Source organism: Chenopodium quinoa, unplaced genomic scaffold, assembly GCF_001683475.1.
Source record: "Chenopodium quinoa cultivar QQ74 unplaced genomic scaffold, ASM168347v1, whole genome shotgun sequence".
Classification (NCBI taxonomy): Eukaryota; Viridiplantae; Streptophyta; class Magnoliopsida; order Caryophyllales; family Amaranthaceae; genus Chenopodium; species Chenopodium quinoa.
The window spans coordinates 131,540-153,885 of NW_018744702.1; the positions used below are offsets into that span (position 1 = coordinate 131,540).

Genomic DNA, 22,346 nt, shown 5'->3' on the forward strand with positions numbered 1-22,346 from the left:
CTTATTATACTAGTATTTCCGTAGAGAGAGATTTGGGGGTGTTACAATAGGTCCACTTTGGACTTATCCTAGGCTGACATGTGTTGTCCATTGGTTGGTCCACATGGCATGTGTGATTTTTACCCAAAAAAACTCCCACCAATAACCCTAACCCACAACTGAAACCAACACAACACAACCTCACCCACACCAAACTGAAACCACCACCACCAAATTTTTACCAAAAATAATGAAATTAACCAAAACATGCACGAAAATTAGTAGAAATCATATCATATAAAATGGATTTATTAAAATTTCAAAAATAAAGAAAGAAATTAAAAATAAGAAAACATACCTTTTAAACCAAAAAGGGCCTTGAATTTCATCTCGAATTTGGTTTAAAATGGTTAAATTCGACCATGAAAACTCTATGTCAAATTTGACCATTTAAACCTTCGCTTAATTTTGGCCAAATTTTGTGAATTTTGTTACTCCCTCCGTGTTTTTTTAAGGGTTACAGTTTGACCGCCGCATAGTTTTAGGCAATTTAATTGACTTAAATAAAATAATAGGTAAGAGGAGTAGTTGGAGTATTAAAAAATTGTAAAAGAAAGATAGTGGGGTTAATGGTTTATTGAAAAGTAATGAATTTGATTAGAAATATATAATAAAAAAAGCAGTAGTGGTTTGGATGGGGACCATGAGAGGAGCGAGATATAATATTTTAATGTAGTTTTTTGCCAAAAAAGGAAGTGTAACACTTATTAAAACACGGAGGGAGTGCGAAAACCTTTGTTTTGACCATGAAAATCTTTGCTTTGATATGAAAACCTACATTTTGGCCAAATTAAGCAAAATTTGTGATGTTGTGCTAATTTTCATAGAGGAAGAGGAGTAGAGGAGAGGAGGGAAAATCGTGAGAAAGAAATAAAGAAAGAGAAAGAAAAGAGGAGAAAGAGAGAGGCATGAGAAAGAACAGAGGAAAGAGAAACCGGAGAGGAGAGGAGAGGAGAATGTGAGAAGGAGAAAGTGAAAAAGAGGCGGAAATGAAGAAGGCGGTTGGGTTTAGGGTTGTTAGGGTTTGCTTTATTTTTATTTTTTTAAAATAAGTTCCTATGTAATTTTCGCCGGATATAAATTCCGTCGGAATTTCCATTTACAATGGAATATTTTTCATTTTGACGGAATTTTTAAATTTGTCGGAAATATCCGATGGAGTATAATTTCGTTGAAAATTTTGGTTTTTCTGATGGAATTTGGGTCCGTTAGAATCTGTCCGTTAGAAATTGACCTTTTTCTTTCGTACTGTAAAAAAAATGAATTACTTCATACTCAAAAATCAAAATGTACTTATTTAGATTTTTAGTTTTTAAAAACAAAAGTTAGTAAAAATTACTAAAATGCAATAGTTCATACTCTTTTTCCATGTTTTATGCTTCGATGATGTTCCTATAACACAATTGCAACACAAAATTATTAAAATTAGGGTTTATACTCTTTTTCGAACAAAATCTGAACAAAATCACTAATTCCTTTGAATTTCGACCTTGATTGTTGAATCCTGTATTGATTGAACAATTATTTTTGATAATTTGTTACAAATTCGTAGAAAATTTCTGATTTGAAAATGCGAAAAAATGGGTGTAGAGAGAGAAAATGCTGAAAAATGAATGGGGAAAGACAAAGTGAAATGAGAAAACAAAAAAAAAAAAAAAAAAGTGAAATGAGAAAGATGGGTAGAATATTTTTATTATTTTATCTTTTTATTTTTTTGTATATACATGGGGTAAACAACTGTGTAGTGACTGTGAAAGTGGGTATGTGTGAGAAGGGGTGCTAAACAACGTGTTTAAGGAGGGGTGTAGGGGATTAGGGGAAGACAATTAGTCTAAGGTGCACCCTTGTGCACCTTAGATAGATGCAACAACATAAAAAAAAATCAACACTACGCTCTACAAAATGAACATTTAGTAAAAAAAATATGAACATTTAATAAAAACAAATATGAACATTTAGTAAAAAAATATGAACATTTAATAATAAAAAATGAATACTTAAAAAAAAATGAACATTTAATACTTATAATGCATATGTTTCATAATCATATTATTTTTTATTTCTTTAAATTTTTGTGTTCATAATTAAATGCATTATATTCATAATAATATTTTATATATTCATAAATAATTTCAAATATTCATAATGTAAATATGTAGTATGTTCATGAAATATTAATTAAATCTATTTATGTATATGTTGTCTTTCTTAAATATTTATGTTCATATTTTTTTACGTATATGTTCACCTTTTAAATGCTTATATTCACTTTAAGAAAACCAATGCTTACGTTCATATTTTGAAATGTTATGTTCACTTTCTGAAATGCATAAGTTCATATTTTTTATGCCTATGTTCACTTTCTAAAAAGCTAATGTTCACATGTAAGGGAACCTATGCATATGTTCATATCTTGCATGATTATGTTCATTGATAAAAAAAAGCAGAAAATCAGATAAAATTTAATTAGTTAGAATTAAGAAAATCACATACTACCTCCGTTAACATTTAGTTGCAACTTTGGAATATTTTACATCTCTCAAGTAATACGCCAAAGTTGCAACTAAATGTTAACGAAGGTAGTATAACCTAATTAATCGAAGTTAATCACAAAGTCACCACATAAGAAACCGAAAATCACACATTTTTATGCCTATGTTCACTTTCTGAAAAGCTAATATTCATATTTTTTATACCTATGTTCACTTTCTGAAAAGCTAATATTCATATTTTTTATACCTATGTTCACTTTCTGAAAAGCTAATGATCATATTGTGCTGTTGTTACACCTATTTCTAGGTGCATGAGTGTGCACCTAAGAATATGCGCCTCTCAGGCTCGTATCATCAATTAAAATAACTTAATCCATTTCTACTACAAGTAGTATTCCAAATTTACAACAATTGAAAACAATTGAAATTTCAGGCCTAATCGTACATTCATACTTCGTAGTGTCATACGACTACTCGTCAAATTTGTTCAATACCATTTTAAGTCACGCTTATAAAAGAGAAACAAATGATACCAAAATTTAGCTGAAGCTTCATTACCTTTTAATAATAGCAATTAGCAAAGGTTGATTTCTTTAATTTCCCATTTATATTCTCTCTTTTTTACTTCTTTTACTACAATTTACTCATTTTCCTCAAAATTCATATTATTGTCGCAGAATATACTCGTTCTTCATCATCAAAATCTTCTGGGTTAAAGCTTTTTTTGGAGATTTTCTTGCTGGAAAGGTATAAATCTGCTCCATTTTACTTTAACATCTTAGAATTTGATCAATTGCTTCTTTTCTTGGCGTGTTTTCTTCATTGGTGCAAATTTATGCACGGGTTCTTTCATTTAATGGTTTTCGTTTATTATTTACTAATATTTTCAGTTCTTAGTAATTTTGTCAATTTTTTTTTATGTTATATGATGTATAATGATATTATGTAAACTGGGTATGTAGTAATTTTGTTAATTTTTTTTCATATTCTTAGTAATTTTGTCAATATTCACTTTGTTTTAGTATAATGTAGGTTAATTTGTACGAATTTTGTGAGAATGAAATGATTTCTTGGCTTAGTTTGTCAGTTTGATTGGGTTTTTTGGTTCGTAATTGTTAGGATTGTATTGTTAAGCATATTTCCCTTAATTAGAGCATTAATTATGAAATGTATTTGGCTGAAATCTTTTTGAGGTTTATCTCTAGATTTTATTGTTAGGTTAATCTTGTGAATTATCTATTTTTTGATTTTATGTTTAATTATAAGGGTACCATTTCCATTGTTAGAGGTTGCATCTTTATACAAACAACGTATAATTTTCACTTTTTTTATTTAAAAATTAAATCAAAGATGTTAGAGCAATTTATAGCCTAAGTTATTTGGGTGGTACTGTGTCGATGTGGCAGGGTTGCTCTTGAGGATGGGTGTGACGTTTGCAGATTTGATCTGTTTTGCTAATTTAGGAAGGGTGTAGGGTGTTGTGGTTGTTGCCATAAGTCTGATTGGGCTACTGTTATTGGGGGCTAGTTCTGCCTATGAGTTAGATAGTTTTAATTTTGTTTATTTTGTCAATTGTTTGTTGTTCTTCTAGTAAAATCAGATGGGCAAGTCATTCTCACTGTGGAGGCGCCTGACTAATTGAGTTTATGATCCTGACATTGAATCTGGGGGATCTACATCATATGGAAGCAAACTGAAAAGTTATCTGTCACAACGTGAAGAACAACATAAGCTGATAGAAATGCAAGAACAGGATTTCCAATCATGCTTGAAGGTGAAGAAGGACATTGTGTCGATGGAGATGGAAATAGAGACGCTACAGCAGGAGATACAGGTGTCGACAGGGCAGGAGAAGCTGGAGAAGGAACGGAGGCAGAAGGATCTGCAGCAAAGCAAGCTGCGTATGCATGAACGGCTGCAGCAGCAGATCCAGTTAGCCCAGCCGCAGCTGCAGATCTGGTTGGACCAGCAGCAATCTGAGACATCTTAAGAGCAACATCATACACTTCAACGCTTTTCCTACATGCCCGATTCAGACAATCCTATTCCAGATCCACCCACTGATCCTGTGGTTGATCCGCAAAGTCAACAGGGGATTGTGTTATGCCACACTCAACAGCTGAATTCAATGAGTGTTTCTCTGTCTAATAAATTTTTTGGGATCCTCTACCAGATTAAAGGCTGGATGTGTTGCTGCAATATGATGGTAGTTAAGAAGGTTGTGAACCAAGGATACAAATGGGTGAAAAGAATCGTTAGCAACCTTGTAGGCTGGATATCTAGGGTTGTGTGCTGTTGTGGTGTCGTTGTGAGAGGGAGGATAACAGATAAAAAGGTGGATTTGGGCACAGTTGTGACTGGTTCAATTGCATTCCTCGTGTATGAGAATCTGGTTTATTCCCTGGTTTGGAACGTTCTAACCAAGCACACCCAATTAGGGGCTCTCGTCCAAAAGAGCTGGCAAATTCATATGGCTGTTGGATTCGGTACCTTACTTTCTACTGGTCTTTTTGGGTTTTTTACAGCGCAATGGACGATAAGGTGGATCCTGAAACTCATCGGGCAATATGCTGAAGAAGCTGCTCAGGGTGGTAATGTTAAAGATGATTATCCTGATTCAAGAAATGAAGATAAGACTACTTGCTGCATATAAGTCCTAGTGAATACTGATAGTACGTATAAAAAACTCTTTTGTGAAGCTGCTTAGGGTGGTGAATTTGCTGATTCATGTGATAGCTTGCTGCAGTTTACATATGGATTTTATGTTGTGTAAGGATTTAAAGACTTCCGTTTTGTTATAATTTTCCAATATTATATTGCAATTTACAATGTGAAATTTTTTTTTTTGTTGCTCTAGTAAGATTCTTTCATTACCTTATTAAGCTACAGAACAAAAATTGAGATTGATCTATATCAATCTTATAACAGTTATAAGACAGGGTGTGAGGAGGTCCAGATTCTATATGTAGCTGTCCGGCTGTCCCTGAGTATGTATAGACGTATAGTCCTTGGAAATGCTGCTTACCAGAAGGCTAACTATTTAAATGAAGAGTTGATTAGAGTTTATATTCCATTGGATCATAATTAAAGAATTTATATAATTATATGAATATTTGAAAACCACCGTCCATTCGACCATTCCTAAAAAGCAACAAATTGATTTTAAGGGCTTAAGAAGAAACAAGAAATTTCCTTCAAAGCTCAAGTAATTGATTTTTAGTTTGCCACTTTTCTTAATATTAGTAATGCTACATTATGATCCTCCTAAGGGTTTTAGATCATCAATATTCTGAGTTTGTGGGGAAGTACGTCTAATTTGGGACGTGGATATGACTATAAGGATAACGGGACGTATGCTTATGAGGGAAAATCGGAGCCATATGTTGTTCGAGGTAAGGGGTCAAAATCATCTAATTGGTCTGGGCTTTTCGATGATTATGAGAGGGCTATTTGGAGTTAATTAAAGCACATAAAGACTACGTGGAGTGTACCTTTTTGAGGAAAAGAAAGGAAGTCATATTTGCCAATATTACTTCCATCTCCTCAGCATAAGTTATAGACATTGCAGTTCCGCTGTGGAAAAGAAGAATCAATAGAAATATGAATTCACCAAACCACAGTGGCGGACCCACGATGGGTTCAAGTGGGTTCATTGAACCCACTGATTTTTTAGGGAAAAAAAGTTTTTTTACTTTTTTTTTTTAATTTTTTTGTTAATAAAACCTGAAAAACAGATATACTTCATCCGTTAACTATTATTTCATTATTTGCAACATATACTATAAATGGATGCTAACTATTATGTGCAACAAATGTTTTTTTTTTTAGGTAATCATTTCTCTTTATCTCTCTCCTCATCACATGCATCCAATTTTTTCTCTCTTCATTTTACTCTCACAAACAAATTTTGTCAAACAACCCCTTTGTTGCAAATAATAGTTAACGGAGGAAGTATACAATTGATGTATGATAATGAAAATGGGAAAATAGTGGAGCTCAGTGGTATTGGGCTGATGCATGTGCGCGCATTGCAGTTGGTGGTCCACGGTTCGATTCTCGATAACCTCTTCTATTAAGCCTTTTTTTTTTCCCTTTTTTCTTCTTTGCTTCTCTTCTTTTAGCTTATTTAACTTTTATTGCTCTTCTGCTTTGTTTTTTATAGTCTATTTAATTTAATTTTTTCCCCCTTTATTTTTCTTTCCTTAGCCTTTTTATTTTTTTTTCTTCCTTTCTGCTTCAAAGACAAAGGTTCAATTCCCATGTAACCTAGGTTCTTTTTTAATTGCAATATTTATAATTTTACAATATTTATAATTGCAATATATATATATATATATATTGTGATTCTTGTGTTGGGAAAAAATATGTATAGTCAAATGGTATATTGTTAGATTCAATTCATCTAAAAAATGCTTTAATGATAACAACTTTCTTTAATTTTAACAAAAAATGTAATCTAAGATATTTAAGTTATAGAATTTTTATTAACAAGCGTAAAATCGCCAAAGTTGCAATTAAAAAGGACCTTGGGGGCTATATATTTCTTTTAATGATTCCGAACCCACACTTCTGAATTCCTAGATACGCCACTGCCAAACCATATATACAAATACGCAAATTAGAGATTTTGGCTGATAACCAGACCTGAACATGTTAATTTTTTTTGGGCTTGAAGGGAGCTTTATTTACTTAATGTTAGGAGCGCTTTCTATTAGGTTTACCTTGTATTGGTAAAGCTCGAAATCACCAAGGCCTGCATATATGGCCATTAATAACTTCATACTGTTGGCTGACAAACATCAATTTATTTGGCATAAAATGGTAATCCTAATAGTTAGGCTACATCCCAATATTATATGAAATTTATTGCCATTTTAAAACAAAAGCATACATTATAGACATCCAACTAAGAGCATAGCCATCCATTGCCCAAGGCAATGGTGGTCATCACATTTTTAATTAATTTCTCTCTCTTCCACTTCATTCATGCCCAACTCCCATACCCACTTATGCCCATGCCCTCCCATTAGTTACCCTCTAATTTTATGGTTATTGATTTTCTCTTTCTTCCCTCCTCCAATTTCCCACGTGAAGGAATGTAAATTGAATAAAATAAAAAAAAACTATCAACCAATAGCTCTTGGACAAGTTTCACATACACATCCATTGCCCACTCTTCACAAATGGGCATGGCCATAACCTGGTCATGCACCATTTCCCTCAAAAATCACTCCCTTTTATTATTTTAATATTTTTTGGAAATTCTCTCTCTTCATGACCACCCAAAGAGGGCAACGGATGGATGTACTCTAAATTTGAGGGTTTCCTCTGATTAATTGTGCGGCTGCTGCTTGTTTTCTTTTTAGGAATGTTGAGTTAGTGGGTTTTCAACCCACTTTCATTTAATTGTGGAAGTGCAGCTCGTAATTATTTATGGCTAGACTCTAGTCTAGGCATCATCCCCTACACCCCTCTCTAAACACATCGTTTAACACCCCTTCCCCCATCTACCTACTTTCATAGTTTCTGCAGTACTATACCCTCACAAAATGCAGCATACTATTACTCCCTAAAATCCTAAAAAAATTTCAGTAATTTCCTCTACCCCACAAATATATATACCCAAAAAAAAAAAAAAAAAAAAAACATCTTGTTCTCTCTTTATTTTCCCTCTCCATTATCTCTCTCATCTAAGCTTTAAAACTTCAACCATGGCTGACATTAGAGACGAAGTCAAACAACCGAAGCAAATTTCACCGAAAAAAGTAGCGAAAATCAAAAGAGTAAGTATAAATGTTCATATAAATTTTTTTTTTTTTAAAAAAAAAAAACTAATTTTTTGAGAATTTATTTGTGATTGTGTTTCAGGAAACAAATTGATAGTTTAATAACTGAAAATGTATATATGTAAGTATTTATGTTAATAATTCATCAATTTCAAAGTGATTATTTCGAATAATTAGTAAAATTAACATCTACTTGCTTCAATTTCATTTTTCAGTTTGGAGAAATCTATTTCAGAGAACAGAAACAACGATTCTTCAAAAATGTAAGTATATTACTCAAACTTCTTAAATTTACAAGAATTTATTAAAAAAAATTTATTAAATGGTTTATAATGTAAAAATTGAGATGATGGTGAAACACCTCTACAAAAAAACCGGCGAACAAAAATCTCCTATTGTAAATCCAACACTTTCAAAGATATACAAGCGTTAAGGCTGCAGATGTAAAAATAGTGTCTCGGATGCTTAGGTAAAATGAACAATTATAAAGCACTATATGTTCATTTTCATATCATATTATGAAAATATTCACATGTTTACCTATAATTACATGTTAATATATATTTATTAACATATTCAGATTTGATTTTTTTTTTAATTTTAAATATGTGTTATTGATTTGTATAAAACATTATGAACGCATGCATACAAAACTTGGTAATACATTCAAATGTTTTTTTAATAGTTTATATATGTGCATTTACATTTATTAATATGTTCATTATTTTTAAATATTATGAGCATTTTTACATACATATATGAACATTTTTAAATGCATAATAAACAAAGCTAGATTATAGTTTTATACCATTTTAAGTGAAACATTTGATGGAATTTAGAGATGGATATGCTATTCATATTTTATAATTCATATATGCGCATCTACCTGTAAAAAAATATGCCATTTATATTAAAAAATAATGTTCATTTGTAGATACATATATGAACATATATGAAATACATACTGAACATTTTTTTTTTCTTCATATAAATTGATATAATCTATATTGTAGTGATGTGTCATTTAAAGTGGCAATGAGGATTACACAAATTGTGAAGTTTACATTATGAAACACATGGAAAAATTCACTGGTGATCAAAATAAAAAATGGATTTGTGACTTAAACCCAAACAATGTAAGTCCATCAAATGATCATTTACTTAAAATATATCGTTCATTTATATATTATTAAATAACAATTAATATTATATTATATATTCATTTTTATCAACAGGTAGACCAAATCAGGAAGCTGAGGATGCAATACACAACTCAACTAATGCTTTTGAAGAAAACACTGAATGTAGGATCAACAAAAGATTATCAAGAAAAATTACAAAAGAGTAGTATTACATGTTCATTTATAAATTTATATATGTTCATTTATACAAAGATATATGTTCTTATATGTGTTCAATAGAACTTATAGATTTTACTCGCTTAAGAGTCTTTATTTGGTATTTCTATTTTTTTTAATAGAATTTGATATTTCTTTTTTTAATATTGTATGTTAAATAGCTAGTATTTCTTTTTTTAACATATTTAACAACTCGGTGTTTTGTATCTATGAAATGTTCATTTGCAAATAATTTACATCACTAACAATATTAAGGTTGAAAGAAAACATTGCTTAATAGAAACACAACCTTAGATCCATTACATGATAAAAATATAAAATGCAGTCTCATGAAAGTAGTAATTTAAAAGCTATGGTTTCCTAATGTACTCCCTCATTTACCATTACTAGTGAACCTCTTAGCTACATTTGTATCAAAAAAGACTAAGAACTTATCATACTTAATAGAAGTATGTCCTAAACCACCTCGAACACTTCTTAGAACTAACACTAGTAGTAGCTTGAACAATTCTTGAAACACTTGTAGTAGCTTGAACATTTGTTGAAGCACTAGCTAGAAGCAGCGTGAACATTCCTTGAAACAATAAGAGTATCTTGAGCATTTCTACTATCGGCTGCAATAATTATAATAAACAAATATAATATCAATAATGTTCAATTATATTATTATTATATTAAAAACATATATATCTACATAAATGATCATTTATCATTACATAACTGAACATCTTTATAACTCTACACATTAACATATAATAAAATTTGTTCACTATTTAAAAGGCATATGAACAAATACAAACCAATGTTTATCATTAAAATAGACATATACACATATATATTGAAAATACAACAAAATTAACATAAAATTGATTACTGAACATAAATATATAACATAAATGATCATTTACTATTACAAAAGTGTACAACATTATAATTAATTATAAATGTACCAATACAACACAGAAAAATGATTAAAACAATCCAATAACAAAAATTATGAAACTATCAATGTTCATGTAATGCACATAACAGGAATTAAAAAAATAGAAATTAAAATAGAAACTAGACAATATCAATAACAAGAAAATAAAATTAAATAATAAAGTTAGGTTCCAAAGTATAAAATAAGATCAATAAAACGATATAAGAAATAACAATCAAATATAAGAACAATAATCATTATAAAAAATAACAAATAACAAAATAGAAAATTATAAAAACTAATATGATTATAAACAAAAAAAAATGGAATCGAATCTTAAATAAAACAAAAACAATAAAAAAAACATAGAAATATCAAATTAAAGTGAAAAATAAACACAATCAATTGATTAATCAACTTTAACAATAAAATATACTGAAATTGATTTTTTAAAGCATCTAATCCAACTCTAGTAGGAAAAATAATTGCACAATCATGATCAAAATCAACTAATCTAGAAATCTTTACGAAGGAACATAGAGAAATTGAAATACGATTAAAAAAAATAAACTAAAAAAGAGGAGAGAGAAAATGAAATCACTAAAAAAAGAGGAGAGGGAGAGAAAATAAAAGCTCTGGAATTAACATATTGAATAAAGAAATAAGTTACTAAACTGAAAATTAAACAAGGAAAGAAGATAAAAAGGGGGGAAAAAAGCATGCAAAAGGCACTGAAGTATAAAACGACGTAGTACTCGTAGGGGGGTGCAGGGAGAGATAGATGAGCTTAGGTGTAGTGAAAAATTTGTACGTGGGATTGTGTGAAACCTAGTGGGCCTTTCTTTGGTTTACTTTTATTCTTTTCTCATAATTTATTCATTGTCATTTGCAAACAACCTGTGAGCAATCAATTACATAATACTAAAAGCGAATACAAAAAGATACTTGTCAATGTTGCATTAAAAATTTTCCCTCCAAAAGTACCTTCTTAAAATAAATCATTGTTATTTAGAGAAAAAAAAAAATTGTACCTATATTATGATATTTGTTTTATATAAAATATAATTCATTTCCAAAAATATTAAACTTTTCATTATAAATGTTACATGTAATTTAAATATTTTCTCTTGCATGTTTTTGTTTTTAATGTACACCATATTTTTAATACATGAGTTATTCTATTTATATAATTTTTATAATATTATTTTCAAAAGTATTTAACAACCGTGCAGGCGTGCATTGCACGGGATTTAAGCTAGTAAGAAATAAAATGGGATTTTAGTATTGCTTTTCAAAATATTTCATAGTAATATAAGGAAATTTTGATTTTTACCAACTTCAATTAACGATTTTATTGAATTTACCACCATAAAAAAAAGATTTACTTTATTACCTCATAAATAAATAAAACATCAGTTTTACCACCAATCACCTCCAACTAACGGATTCCGCCCATAAATCTGTTAGTGGGGCCTACCTTGCACACGTGTCGCCATATTATTGGGTAATTTAAAAAAAATAACAAAAAAATAAATAAATAAATGTCCCCATCAATCAACCGGTGGTTGTTGCCACCGTCGGGACCCCCACCGCCGGACCGGCTACGACCATCCCTACCACCTAACCGCTACGACCAGCCCCCACCACCTAGTCGGTACCAGCCCCCACCACCTAACCGCTATGACCAGCCCCACCCCCTAACCACTACCACCGCATTGCACAGCCACAACCACCACACCGATTTCGACCCCCTTTCCACCAATTTTTATTTATTTTTGCTCTGTTTTCTCGAAATCCATAACAATGGCGTCTCTTCCAATGGAGTTAATCACCTCCATTCTTACCCGATTACCCACTAAATCACTACTTCGCTTCAAATGCGTTTCCAAGGCTTGGCATTCCTTAATCAGCAACACCCATTTATCGGACTTCATCTCGCTCATTCTCTCCCCTCTGACCGTCGGCTTCTTATCCTCAACTATGGAAGTCACCTGGAATCGACGCGATTGAAGTGGGGTTCTGAGCTTGATGTTGATAACGATTTAACGAGGTTTGATTTACCTAGTTCTTTTTCTGGTTTTGAGGTTTCGATTTGTGGGTGTTGTAATGGATTAATTGCTTTGGTTTGTAGAAATGTTGATTATCCTTGATTTGTATTCCTGTTGTTGGTGATTTGTCTTCTCAGTTTTTGGGTGTTAGTTTTGGTTTTGGGTATTAACGCCTAGCCACCAAATTCCGACCACCCATAAAGCCCATTCTAATTTCGACCACTCTAAAAACCCTAGCTACTACCAAATTTCGCACTCCTAAAACCCTAACTACCACCTAACTCCGACCACCTCCCTAACCCACACACCAAATTCCGGCCCCTCGTTAGTCCCACACGAAATTCCGACCAATCGAGGTAGTTGATTTCATTGCTGGTTAGTTTACACGGAAGATCGGGGAAGATGAAGAAGAAACGTCAAAAAGAGCCCTACTAACGAATTCGTGGACGGAATCCGTTAGTTGGTGGTAAAATCGAATTTTTGGAAATTTTGTTGGTGGTTTAGTAAATCTTTTTTTTTTGGAGGTGGTAAATTCAAATAAGTGGTTATTTGAAGGTGGTAAAAGTCAAAATTTCCTTAGTTCGAATTGATTGACAATTTTTTCAAACCTGTGTCTGACACACTGAAGATGAAGTTATCATGAGGTATGTTTGAGGAAGATGTAACTTGTGCAAATGATGTCTTAAGCTTTAGGAGTTCTAATATGGGTCAGAAAATCCTAAACATATTTTCATATTTAGGTACGGGTTTTTCATGATTAGTATTTTAGATCTCTGCATTATTTTATTCTTGTTTTTTAATTTCTATGCTAGAGTTAAATTGATGTATGTTAGCTCTTAAGGTTTCTTCTTTTGCTCTTAGGGTTGGAGTTATTGAGTCTTGAACATCGAACTAGATAAAATCCATTGAGCTTTGCGCATGATTATTAAGCTAATATTTTAAATCCTCTCTACTTTGGAGTGTCCAGGAAAAAACTTTACATCTCTATCCCATCAATATTTTTATCCACCCCTCAACATTTTGTATTATTTTTGGAGTGGTTTGCGAATGTCAGAGTCCACAGGGGAAAGCTTTATCCCCGGTTGATTCCAATACAAGTAGACTGCCCATCGAGCAAATACCTAAATTTCAAAATTTGATTCAGGTAGTGCAAAATTCTTAAGTGAATAACCTATGATTTTGATTAGTTCCGGCAAATTATTTGTGACGGTTATTTGAATTTGATTTTGGGAAAATGTATGGATATACAATCAACAATTTGAGGAGAAACAAATACAAAGTTTGATTAATCAGAGAATCAAGGAGCACCTTAGTGACCAAGGTGCTTTTCAAATTGGCATTGCCTTATGCAACCTGGAGACCTGGTGTTAGATAACCTATTCTTCCTACACCATTGCTGATTCCAGGTTTCCTTTCCCCTGATGCTCAAATAGATACCTGTTTTTCCTAGACTTCTTGGTTTTCAGGGTAAGTCGATGCTTTCATTCTCTATTGTTTTCTTATGTGATCAATTATTTTATCTTATGGAGTTTGACAGATCCTTTAATATTTCGCTGGATTGCATGTTTCATAATAAATTCTACCTATAAGATGAACACAAAAGCTTAGTGAAAATATTGCTGAATAATCAATTAAGTGATCTCCATATGATGCTTAAGGAACCAAATGGAATCATAATGACTTAATGAGACATCAGTATATGTAGGTCAGTGATAATCAAACGATGTAAAACAAAGCGTCATGAAAGCTACACTTGTTTAGTAACTTAGGGCCTGTTCACATTTGCCTTGCCGAGCCGGAATAGGCTTCTTTTCCTTTAAATAATTATCCCTATGAGAGGTATAGTTTTCCCAGTAAATGCTTTGTTTAGTCATAGGCTTTATAATACTGAATTCCTTCAGCAAGAGCATTATTGTATTTAGAACATTTCTTTAAATTTAAAGATTTTCTTATTGCTATCTTGTGGTCACTGTGACCTTTTTTTCCTTTTCTATTGATAAGATTATTTTGTTGGATAATTATAATATTAGAGCTGATTATATTTGAATTTATGTATATATGATGAGTTTTATTGAAATGTAGTAGACATAGAAATATAGAATTATGTAGCTTTTGGTGATTAGTTTATAATGATAGGTTTAGTCTTTTTTTTCAATTTGGAAGTGAGTATTTAATCCGTTATTCACAATGGGATTAAGGCGTTCAAGGCGAAGAAGAAGAAGAAGAAGAAGAAGAAGAAGAAGAAGAAGAAGAAGAAGAAGAAGAAGAAGAAGAAGAAGAAGAAGAAGATTATGTATTGATCTGATTGCATCGGTCATAGGTTTTATTGACATAACTCGATACGAAGCCCAAGGATACCATTTTAGAGTACTTTCTGAAAAGAGGAGGGACACATAGGATTCACTTTGTGAATTTTTGTAAAAACATAAGAGAGAGAGAGAGAGAGAGAGAGTGTGTGTGATTATCCCCTCTGAACTTGAGTAATACAAATAATAAAAGTAAACCCGGTCTAAATTGACCTCCATGCATATAATCTAGGAAAAATTGCTCCCATTAATCTGAACTTTCCCTCGTCCGCCGAAAATATTCCCAACTTTCGTTTATTATCTATTGCACCCAACTTTAGGGGGTATTAATTTCTATTGCACCCAAATGACTTGAAACCGGTTGAAGAGGTAAATTTTGCTGACTTGTGATTAATTGCACACGTGTCGCAATCAGATTGGTTCAAAAGTAAAAAAAAAATTAAAAAATCAAAACTTAAAAATTAATTAAAAAAAAAACAAAACAAAACCACCCCGTTTCCCCCGGAGCACCGGCCATCCCCGTTTGCCCCCGAGCACCGGCCACCAAGCAGCAGCCGGAAATCGGAGGGGAAGGGCGAAAATCGAAGGGTAAAGCTCCAGAATGGGCCGACGAAGCCGATCGAGGTCGGAAATCGAAGAGGAAGGGGGTGGATGGAAACGAAGGGGAAGAGGGCGAAATCGGAGGGAGGAAGGCAGGAAAGAGGGCGAATCAGAGGGAGGAAGGGGGCGATCAGAGGAAGAGGAAGAATCGGAGGGGGCGGAAACGACCACCCTCCTGTCGGAAACGGAAGCTGCTGGGGAGGGGTTTTCGAGGGGGAGGAGGGGTTTTCGAGGGTGGCTGGGCTGCTGGGGAGGGGTTTTCGGGGGTGGGGAAAGGGAAGGGGTGGCTGGGCGGCGGTTTCCAGCAGCGGGGGAGGGGTTTTCAGGGGTGGGCGCGACTTTCCGGCGGGGTTGGGGGTGGTGATGTAGTGTTTTCCGGGATAGGGGTGGGGGGTTGGGTTTGGCAGGTTTTTTTAAAAAAAAAATTTGTTTTTTTTTTCTTTTTTTCTAAATTTGTTTTGACCTATCACGTGTTGACAGTGTCTAGGTAACCTGTTACATCAGGTTGGATGACCTGTTGGGTGCAATAGAAATTAATACCCCCTAAAATTGGGTGCAATAGATAATAAACGAAAGTTGGGATTATTTTCGGCGGACGAGGCAAAGTACAGATTAATGGGAGCAATTTTTTCTATAATCTAATTATAATGTGTATTTGGTAACGGTTGATTGTGTAGTTGGAAATTCTGCACATTGTTGTTTTTCAGTATATTCTGATCTTTCAAGAAATCTTTTTTTTTTCTCTTGATGATGCTATAGAAGAAATAGGGAAGAAAGGTCATCGTGCCACAGTAGTAGGGTTTTGTGAGAAGAAAACATAAAAGGAAAAATTAGAAAAAAAACTCCCAATTTTCATGAATTTTGGTGGAATAATCCCAACTTTCATTTATTCTGGAATAATCTGAACTTTGGGGGTCTTCATTTTCTTCAATTGGTTATAGCAGGTTATGTGCCACATGTCAAGCTTCAATTGGTCCATAAAAAGAAAAATAAAATAAAAATTATTTAAAAAGAAAAAGAAAACCCTTATATCCCCTACCTGAACACCGTAACCCCCCCCCCCACCACCACTACCTGCCACCGCCGGCCGCACGTACCCATCCCTTCCCTTGCCCCAACAGTGCGCCACTATCCCCCTAAACCCCTGGTGCTGTCGTTGCGACCCACCTCCACCCCCATTCCCCCACGAAACCACCAATTAAACCCCTCCCCACTTTCAAAAATCCCAGATCGTTCCTCGAACCACCTCGAAATCCTTGTGGCTAGGGTTTTCAATGGTGGTGGAGGCGTTTTTGGTGGTTTTAGAGAGTGGGGGAGGTGGTTTTAAGGGTGTTTCGAGTGGAGGAAGAGGTTTCAAGGATTTTCGAATGTCACCGGAAAACGAGAAAACGAAAAAGAGAGGGAGGGGGAATCAACGGCGAAAGGGGAAGGGGAATCAGCGGCGACGGGGGTGGTTGTTGGGATTTTGCTAGTGGCCGGAATTGGGAGGGGTTGGATGGGTTATTTTATTTTATTTTTTTTTACTTTTGCTTCTTTTTTTTGTTTTATTTTTTTAACCATTCAAGTTGTGACACGTGTCAACTTTAACAAAAAAAAACAAAAAAAACCCATTCAACCGGTAACCGGTATTTGGGATTGAAGAAAAATAATAACCCCCAAAGTTCGGATTATTCTAGAATAATTTAAGTTGGGATTATTGTAGCAAAATCCATGAAAGTTGGGATTATTTTTTCTAATTTTTCCAATATAAAATTGTTGGATTTTATACAGGAAGAAATTTGTTTAGCAAATAGATAGTGCAGTATAATGTACTTCGTATTATGTTTTAGTTACATTCAGCAGTGCAAAAACTTATAGGGAGGGCACTTGGAACCGTCAAGATCTTGTAGTAACAAAGGTTTCTAATAGTTAACAAAGTAGAAGGATAGTAAACACACTACAAGAAAAATGTTCAAGGAGGGCGACTTTATTTTGGCAAAGAGGGCAATTTGAATTTTTCCTTCTTATAAACCATCAAGTAGGGCATACGTAACTCGCCCTATTTTATTGTTATCAAAGAGGGCGAAAAACAAGTCGTTGTCTTATATTTGATCAATAAGGGAGATACAATAAATTCGCCCTCTTTGATCAAACAACAAGGGTGAATTAAACAATTGCGAGGCTCCTCACAGAACACTCCGTCTTCTCCTCGTCCAATCCCTTCTCCGGTTCAAGAGTTTTCATGGGAAGCTATGGGAAACCGAGGGGCGGATTCTGGTTATATGGCGGATTCGTCTTCGGGTATAGTTCAATATTCCAATGAACCTCTTGCAATTACCCAGGGATCTTCTGAGCAAGATTTGATGGTGGATTCTGATTTGCCGGTGCCGATGGACTGTTCTCCACCAATTTCTCCGCGGCCCTCAACTCCTCCTTCACCAACTTCTACTGATTCGGTTAAAATGGGAAAAAAACAAGGGTAAGAAGCCTTTATGTCTTAAATTGGCAAAACAGGGTGATAAAATGTGGTCTTGGGTTAAAGAGGGTTGCTCTCGTAAACGCACGACCACTTCTCATGAATCTGCTATTCCTCCGTTGATTGTTGGTGATACAAACTCGGCAATTTTAGCTTGTCTCGAACCTTTCAAGAAACGTAGGGGTGATCCTAAGGGTGGTGGTTCATTAGCTAGTTCTTCTTCTGAGGGTGAGGTGGCTCCCCGTTCTGGGCCACCACAACCACCATGAATGTGGCAGCCTGGAACTGTAGGGGCCTAGGTACTGCGGACTCCCCTAAAGTTCCATATGTGTCTTCTCTAGTCCGCTCTTTTGGGATCGACATCATGTTCTTAATAGAAACTTTAGTTCCTGTAAATGTTGTTGTAGATAAATTATCTAGCTTAGCTTTTGATGGGTTTTGTGGTTCAGATGCTTTAGGTCTAAGCGGGGGTTTGGTGGTTTTTTGGTTTGCTCCGGTTTCTGTAGTTCCTGTTTCAATTTCGCTTCATGTTATCTTTTGTAAGGTGTAGTTCCTGGTCAAGCAATAAGATATGTAGTGTTTGTGTACGGGTCGCCTCATGTTTCTTTGCGTTCTTTGGTTTGGGATGAACTCTTACAAATTTTAAACCTTTACCCTGATGTTGTTTTATTAGGCAATTTCAACTAAGTGGAGTATTTAGCTGATAAATTAGGGGGAACTCCATCTATCCCTGGTCGTTATGAGTTTTTTAGACTGTAAAATAGTTGTGGGTTTAGTTGACATTCCTTTTACAGGATCTCCTTTTACTTGGACTAATGGTCAATTAGGAAACCCTACCTTTGAACGACTTGATAAAGGATATGCTTCCTGCTCCTGGCTAGAGTCTTATCCAGATGCTATGATAATTCACCAAACCATCCTCTTTTCGGATCATGCGGCTATTGTTTTAAAGGAATCAAGTCCTCACTTTTCTAGGAAAACCCCTTATCGTATTGAAAATTGGTGTTTAGATATTCGAGAAATATCCTTATTGATAAATTCAGCTTGGGATATTAATCTTTTAGGATCACAAATGTTTGTTCTTTCCCAAAAATTGATGCATCTTAGGCATAAAACGCTGAGATGGTGTGTGGAGCATAAAAGGAATTGGGGTATTGACTGGAAAGATTTACAGGATTCTGTGGGTTCGCAAGCACTGTCTGTAAATTCTTTGTCTACAGGCTCTCACTTCCTGATCAGAAAATTTCTCAGGCTCATAATTTATTTCTTTATTGCAAACAAAGTTCTAAAGTGAGATGGGATGCTTTTGGTGAAACTAATTCACACCTGCTATTTTCTTCAGTTCAAGACTGGCGTCGTCGTAATAAAATTTTTAGTCTAAAGGATACTCATGGAAATTGGATTTCTGACCCCATGGGAATTGAGAATCTTCTGTTTCAGCACTTCTCGGATTTATATAATTGTCAGAAAAATCCATCTTCTAATATTCCAGATCTTTGGGAGAATCTAGATATTCCTGTGTTGTCTTCTCTTCATCAGCAGCAGCTGATAGTCCCATTTTCTGCAGCCGAGATAAAGGATGCAATCTTTCATATAGGAAATGATAAATCTCCTGGACCGGATGGTTTTACGGCTGCTTTCTTCAAATCTCACTGGTCGACTGTTGGTAAGCAAGTTACCTCTGCAATTCAGTACTTTTTTGCTCGAGGTTATATGCTTAAAGATTGGAACCGGACTTTTTTGGTTCTTTTGCCAAAGGTAGACCACCCTGATAACCCTTCGCAGTTTCGCCCGTTTGGCCTATGTAATGTTTTGTATAAGTGTATTGCGAAGTGCATGACGGCTCGATTACGGAAGATTTTACCTATCTTGATCTCAGAGTCTCAATCTGCCTTTGTCCCGGGTCGGCTAATGTCTGATAACAGTCTTATAGCTCATGAAATGTTATCCTATATGAATTCTTCTACTTCCAAGATTTGTTCTGCTGCCTTGAAATTGGATATGAACAAGGCTTATGATAGAGTTAATTGGGAGTTTCTCTGGGATGTACTTAAGGCTTTTGGTTTTCCTCCTTACTGGATCCAACTAATTAAGCAGTGTGTTTCTACGGTTTCCTACCAGATTCTTATCAATGGCAAGCCTTCTTCTGTTCTCCGTCCGGCTTGCGGCTTGCGTCAGGGAGATCTGTTATCTCCTTATTTGTTTGTGCTTTGTATGGAAATTTTCTCTTTAATGTTACGACAGGCTGAGGGAAATGGTTTATTTCAAGGTGTGCGCATTTCCAGGCGAGCTCCTTCGGTCTCTCATTTATTTTTTGCTGATGATATTGCTTTTCTTCCGGGTTAATCCTTCTGCGTGTTCTCACCTTTTGGACGTTATTGATCGGTTTTGTTCTATTTCGGGCCAGATGGTTAATGTTCAAAAGTCATTTGTTAAGTTCAGTTCGAATACTCCGGAAGATTATCGTGATTTTTTAAGCTCTGCATTGCATATGCAAACTAAAAAATCACTGGGTTCTTATTTGGGTCTCCCTGTGGATTTAGGACGTGCTAAATGTCATCAATTTCAATCCCTGGTGGATAAGGTGACGCAAAAGTTGTCTGCTTTTGGTTCTCGGCATCTTCCGGAAGCAGCCAAGTTAGTCCTTATTAATACGGTGGTCATAGCTTCTTTAAATCATGTGCTTTCGGTGTTTAAATTGCCGGTGACTATTTCTGACCAGATTGGCCGTCTGCTTTCTCGCTTTTGGTGGAAAAACAACAGTTCTTCTAGGGGTTTGGCTTTAACTCCTTCTGCCTCTCTTTATCTTCTTCGAGGATTAGGAGGTCTGGGCATCCGTCATGTGCCTTCTTTTAATTCGGCTTTGCTAGCTAAGCAAATGTGGCGTTTAATTCATAATCCACAACTTTTAGTTTCAAGGATTTACCGTGCTCGGTATCCTCGTCTTGTAAACTATAAAGCTTCTAGTTTGCCTTCTCGTCCTTCTTGGGGATGTAGGAGCTTGTTGGAAGGGGCTTGTGTTCTTTCTCATGGTGTGATATGGAAGGTGGGTTCTGGTTCCCAGGTCAATATTACTGATGATGATTGGGTTCCGGGGGTTTCTGTTCGTTTCAAGGATGCCATTCCTTCGGATGATCTTCCTACTGTGGTATCACAAATAATTGATCCTGGTTCTCATGCTTGGGATAGTACTCGTATTCGACAGGTTTTTCCTCCTATTATTGCGGATTCCATCTTGGGTTTGGAGAGACCACATGAAAAAATGGATGATTTTGTGTATTGGAAATTTACACGGGATGGTTCTTTTACTACTAAATCTGCGTATGCTAATATTTTAATCACAATGGGATGATTCGAGCTTTAAATGTAACTATCATTCCTCATTGGTGGAAAATTTTTTGGGGTCTTCCGATTTTACCAAAATGGAAGATTTTTGTTTGGAAAATATTACATAACGGTCTTCCCACGGCGGCTGTCTTAGTCTCGAAAGGTGTTCCTATTAATGCCACGTGTGGGTTTTGTCATCAACATTGTGAAACAATCTCTCACATTTTCCAACAGTGTGAGTTCACTAGCTTAGTTCGTTCTTCTCACCATCTTGAGGTAATTCGGACTTTGCCCTTGGATCGAGATTTTAGTGCATGGTTTACTGATTCCATTAGTGGCTTTGTGGCTGCTAAGGATTGGCATGGTTTAGATGAGATCCTTGCTTTCTTCTGGGCTATTTGGTTAGCTAGGAATAATCTTAGATTTCGTTCGGAGGTTTGCTCTCTTGCTGGGATTTATGTTATGATTGCCTCATGGTTGTCTAGGAGTAAAGAGGCTAAAGAATTGTCTGATTGTTTGCTTCCTTCTTGCCCTCCGGGGTTTGGTGTTTCTTGTTTGCACGATCTACATTTGGGTGTTCCGTCTGTTCAGTTTGACATTTGTCTTACTTATGATGGCTCTTGGAATGCCAAGGATCAACGTGCTGGCATGGGATGGTTTTTATCTTCTGACTTATCTTCTCCGGTTGTAGGGGGAGGAGCCCAAGCGGGCTTTGCTTCTTCGGCTCTTCATTCTGAATTGTTTGCCTGCCTTCTTGGTTTGCGGCAGGTTAGGGAAAGGAGCTATACTAGTGTGAGATTTTGTACGGATTGCATGTCAATCTTGACTTTGATTGGGGGTCAGTCTTCGGCTTCTATTTCGAACATTTGGATTTTACGGGAAATTCGGCAGATTATTGCGGGTCTTCAAAGGTTTCAGATTCAAAAGGTCTCTAGAGAAGAAGTTGGTTATGCTCATCACCTGACAAAGTTAGCTTGTAGTCGTCATTTTATTTATTTTCGTTTTTAGTTTCT

The 22,346-nt window shown here is 34.9% G+C and overlaps 2 protein-coding genes and 1 long non-coding RNA gene across 3 annotated transcripts; all 3 read left to right on the forward strand.

Annotated features, from left to right (window-relative positions):
• The first annotated feature begins 3,052 nt into the window (after window positions 1-3,052).
• On the forward strand, window positions 3,053-5,394 carry LOC110702750. Its single transcript, XM_021880490.1, has 3 exons — window positions 3,053-3,114; window positions 3,209-3,278; window positions 4,123-5,394. Exon 3 carries the CDS (start codon window positions 4,555-4,557, stop codon window positions 5,182-5,184), a length of 630 nt encoding a protein of 209 aa, XP_021736182.1. The 5' UTR covers window positions 3,053-3,114; window positions 3,209-3,278; window positions 4,123-4,554; the 3' UTR covers window positions 5,185-5,394.
• A 1,952-nt stretch (window positions 5,395-7,346) lies between these two features.
• On the forward strand, window positions 7,347-9,762 carry LOC110702738. The gene is made up of 4 exons (XR_002507561.1): window positions 7,347-8,314; window positions 8,400-8,438; window positions 8,533-8,580; window positions 9,553-9,762. It is a non-coding gene; the product is annotated as an uncharacterized LOC110702738 (long non-coding RNA).
• An 8,020-nt stretch (window positions 9,763-17,782) lies between these two features.
• Window positions 17,783-22,341, forward strand: LOC110702800. The gene is made up of 8 exons (XM_021880546.1): window positions 17,783-17,986; window positions 18,045-18,234; window positions 18,414-18,550; window positions 18,680-18,698; window positions 18,801-19,131; window positions 19,227-20,304; window positions 20,414-21,211; window positions 21,568-22,341. Exons 1-8 carry the CDS (start codon window positions 17,783-17,785, stop codon window positions 22,339-22,341), a joined length of 3,531 nt encoding a protein of 1,176 aa, XP_021736238.1.
• Window positions 22,342-22,346: the final 5 nt, after the last annotated feature.

Coding starts and splice junctions, on each gene's coding strand:
- LOC110702750 (XM_021880490.1), top strand. CDS start 4,555: ATGCCCGATTCAGACAATCCTATTCCAGATCCACCCACTGATCCTGTG.
- LOC110702800 (XM_021880546.1), top strand. CDS start 17,783: ATGGGAAACCGAGGGGCGGATTCTGGTTATATGGCGGATTCGTCTTCG. Junction 17,987..18,044: donor CACCAACTTCTACTGATTCG/GTTAAAATGGGA, acceptor TTGGCAAAACAG/GGTGATAAAATGTGGTCTTG. Junction 18,235..18,413: donor AGCTAGTTCTTCTTCTGAGG/GTGAGGTGGCTC, acceptor ATGTTGTTGTAG/ATAAATTATCTAGCTTAGCT.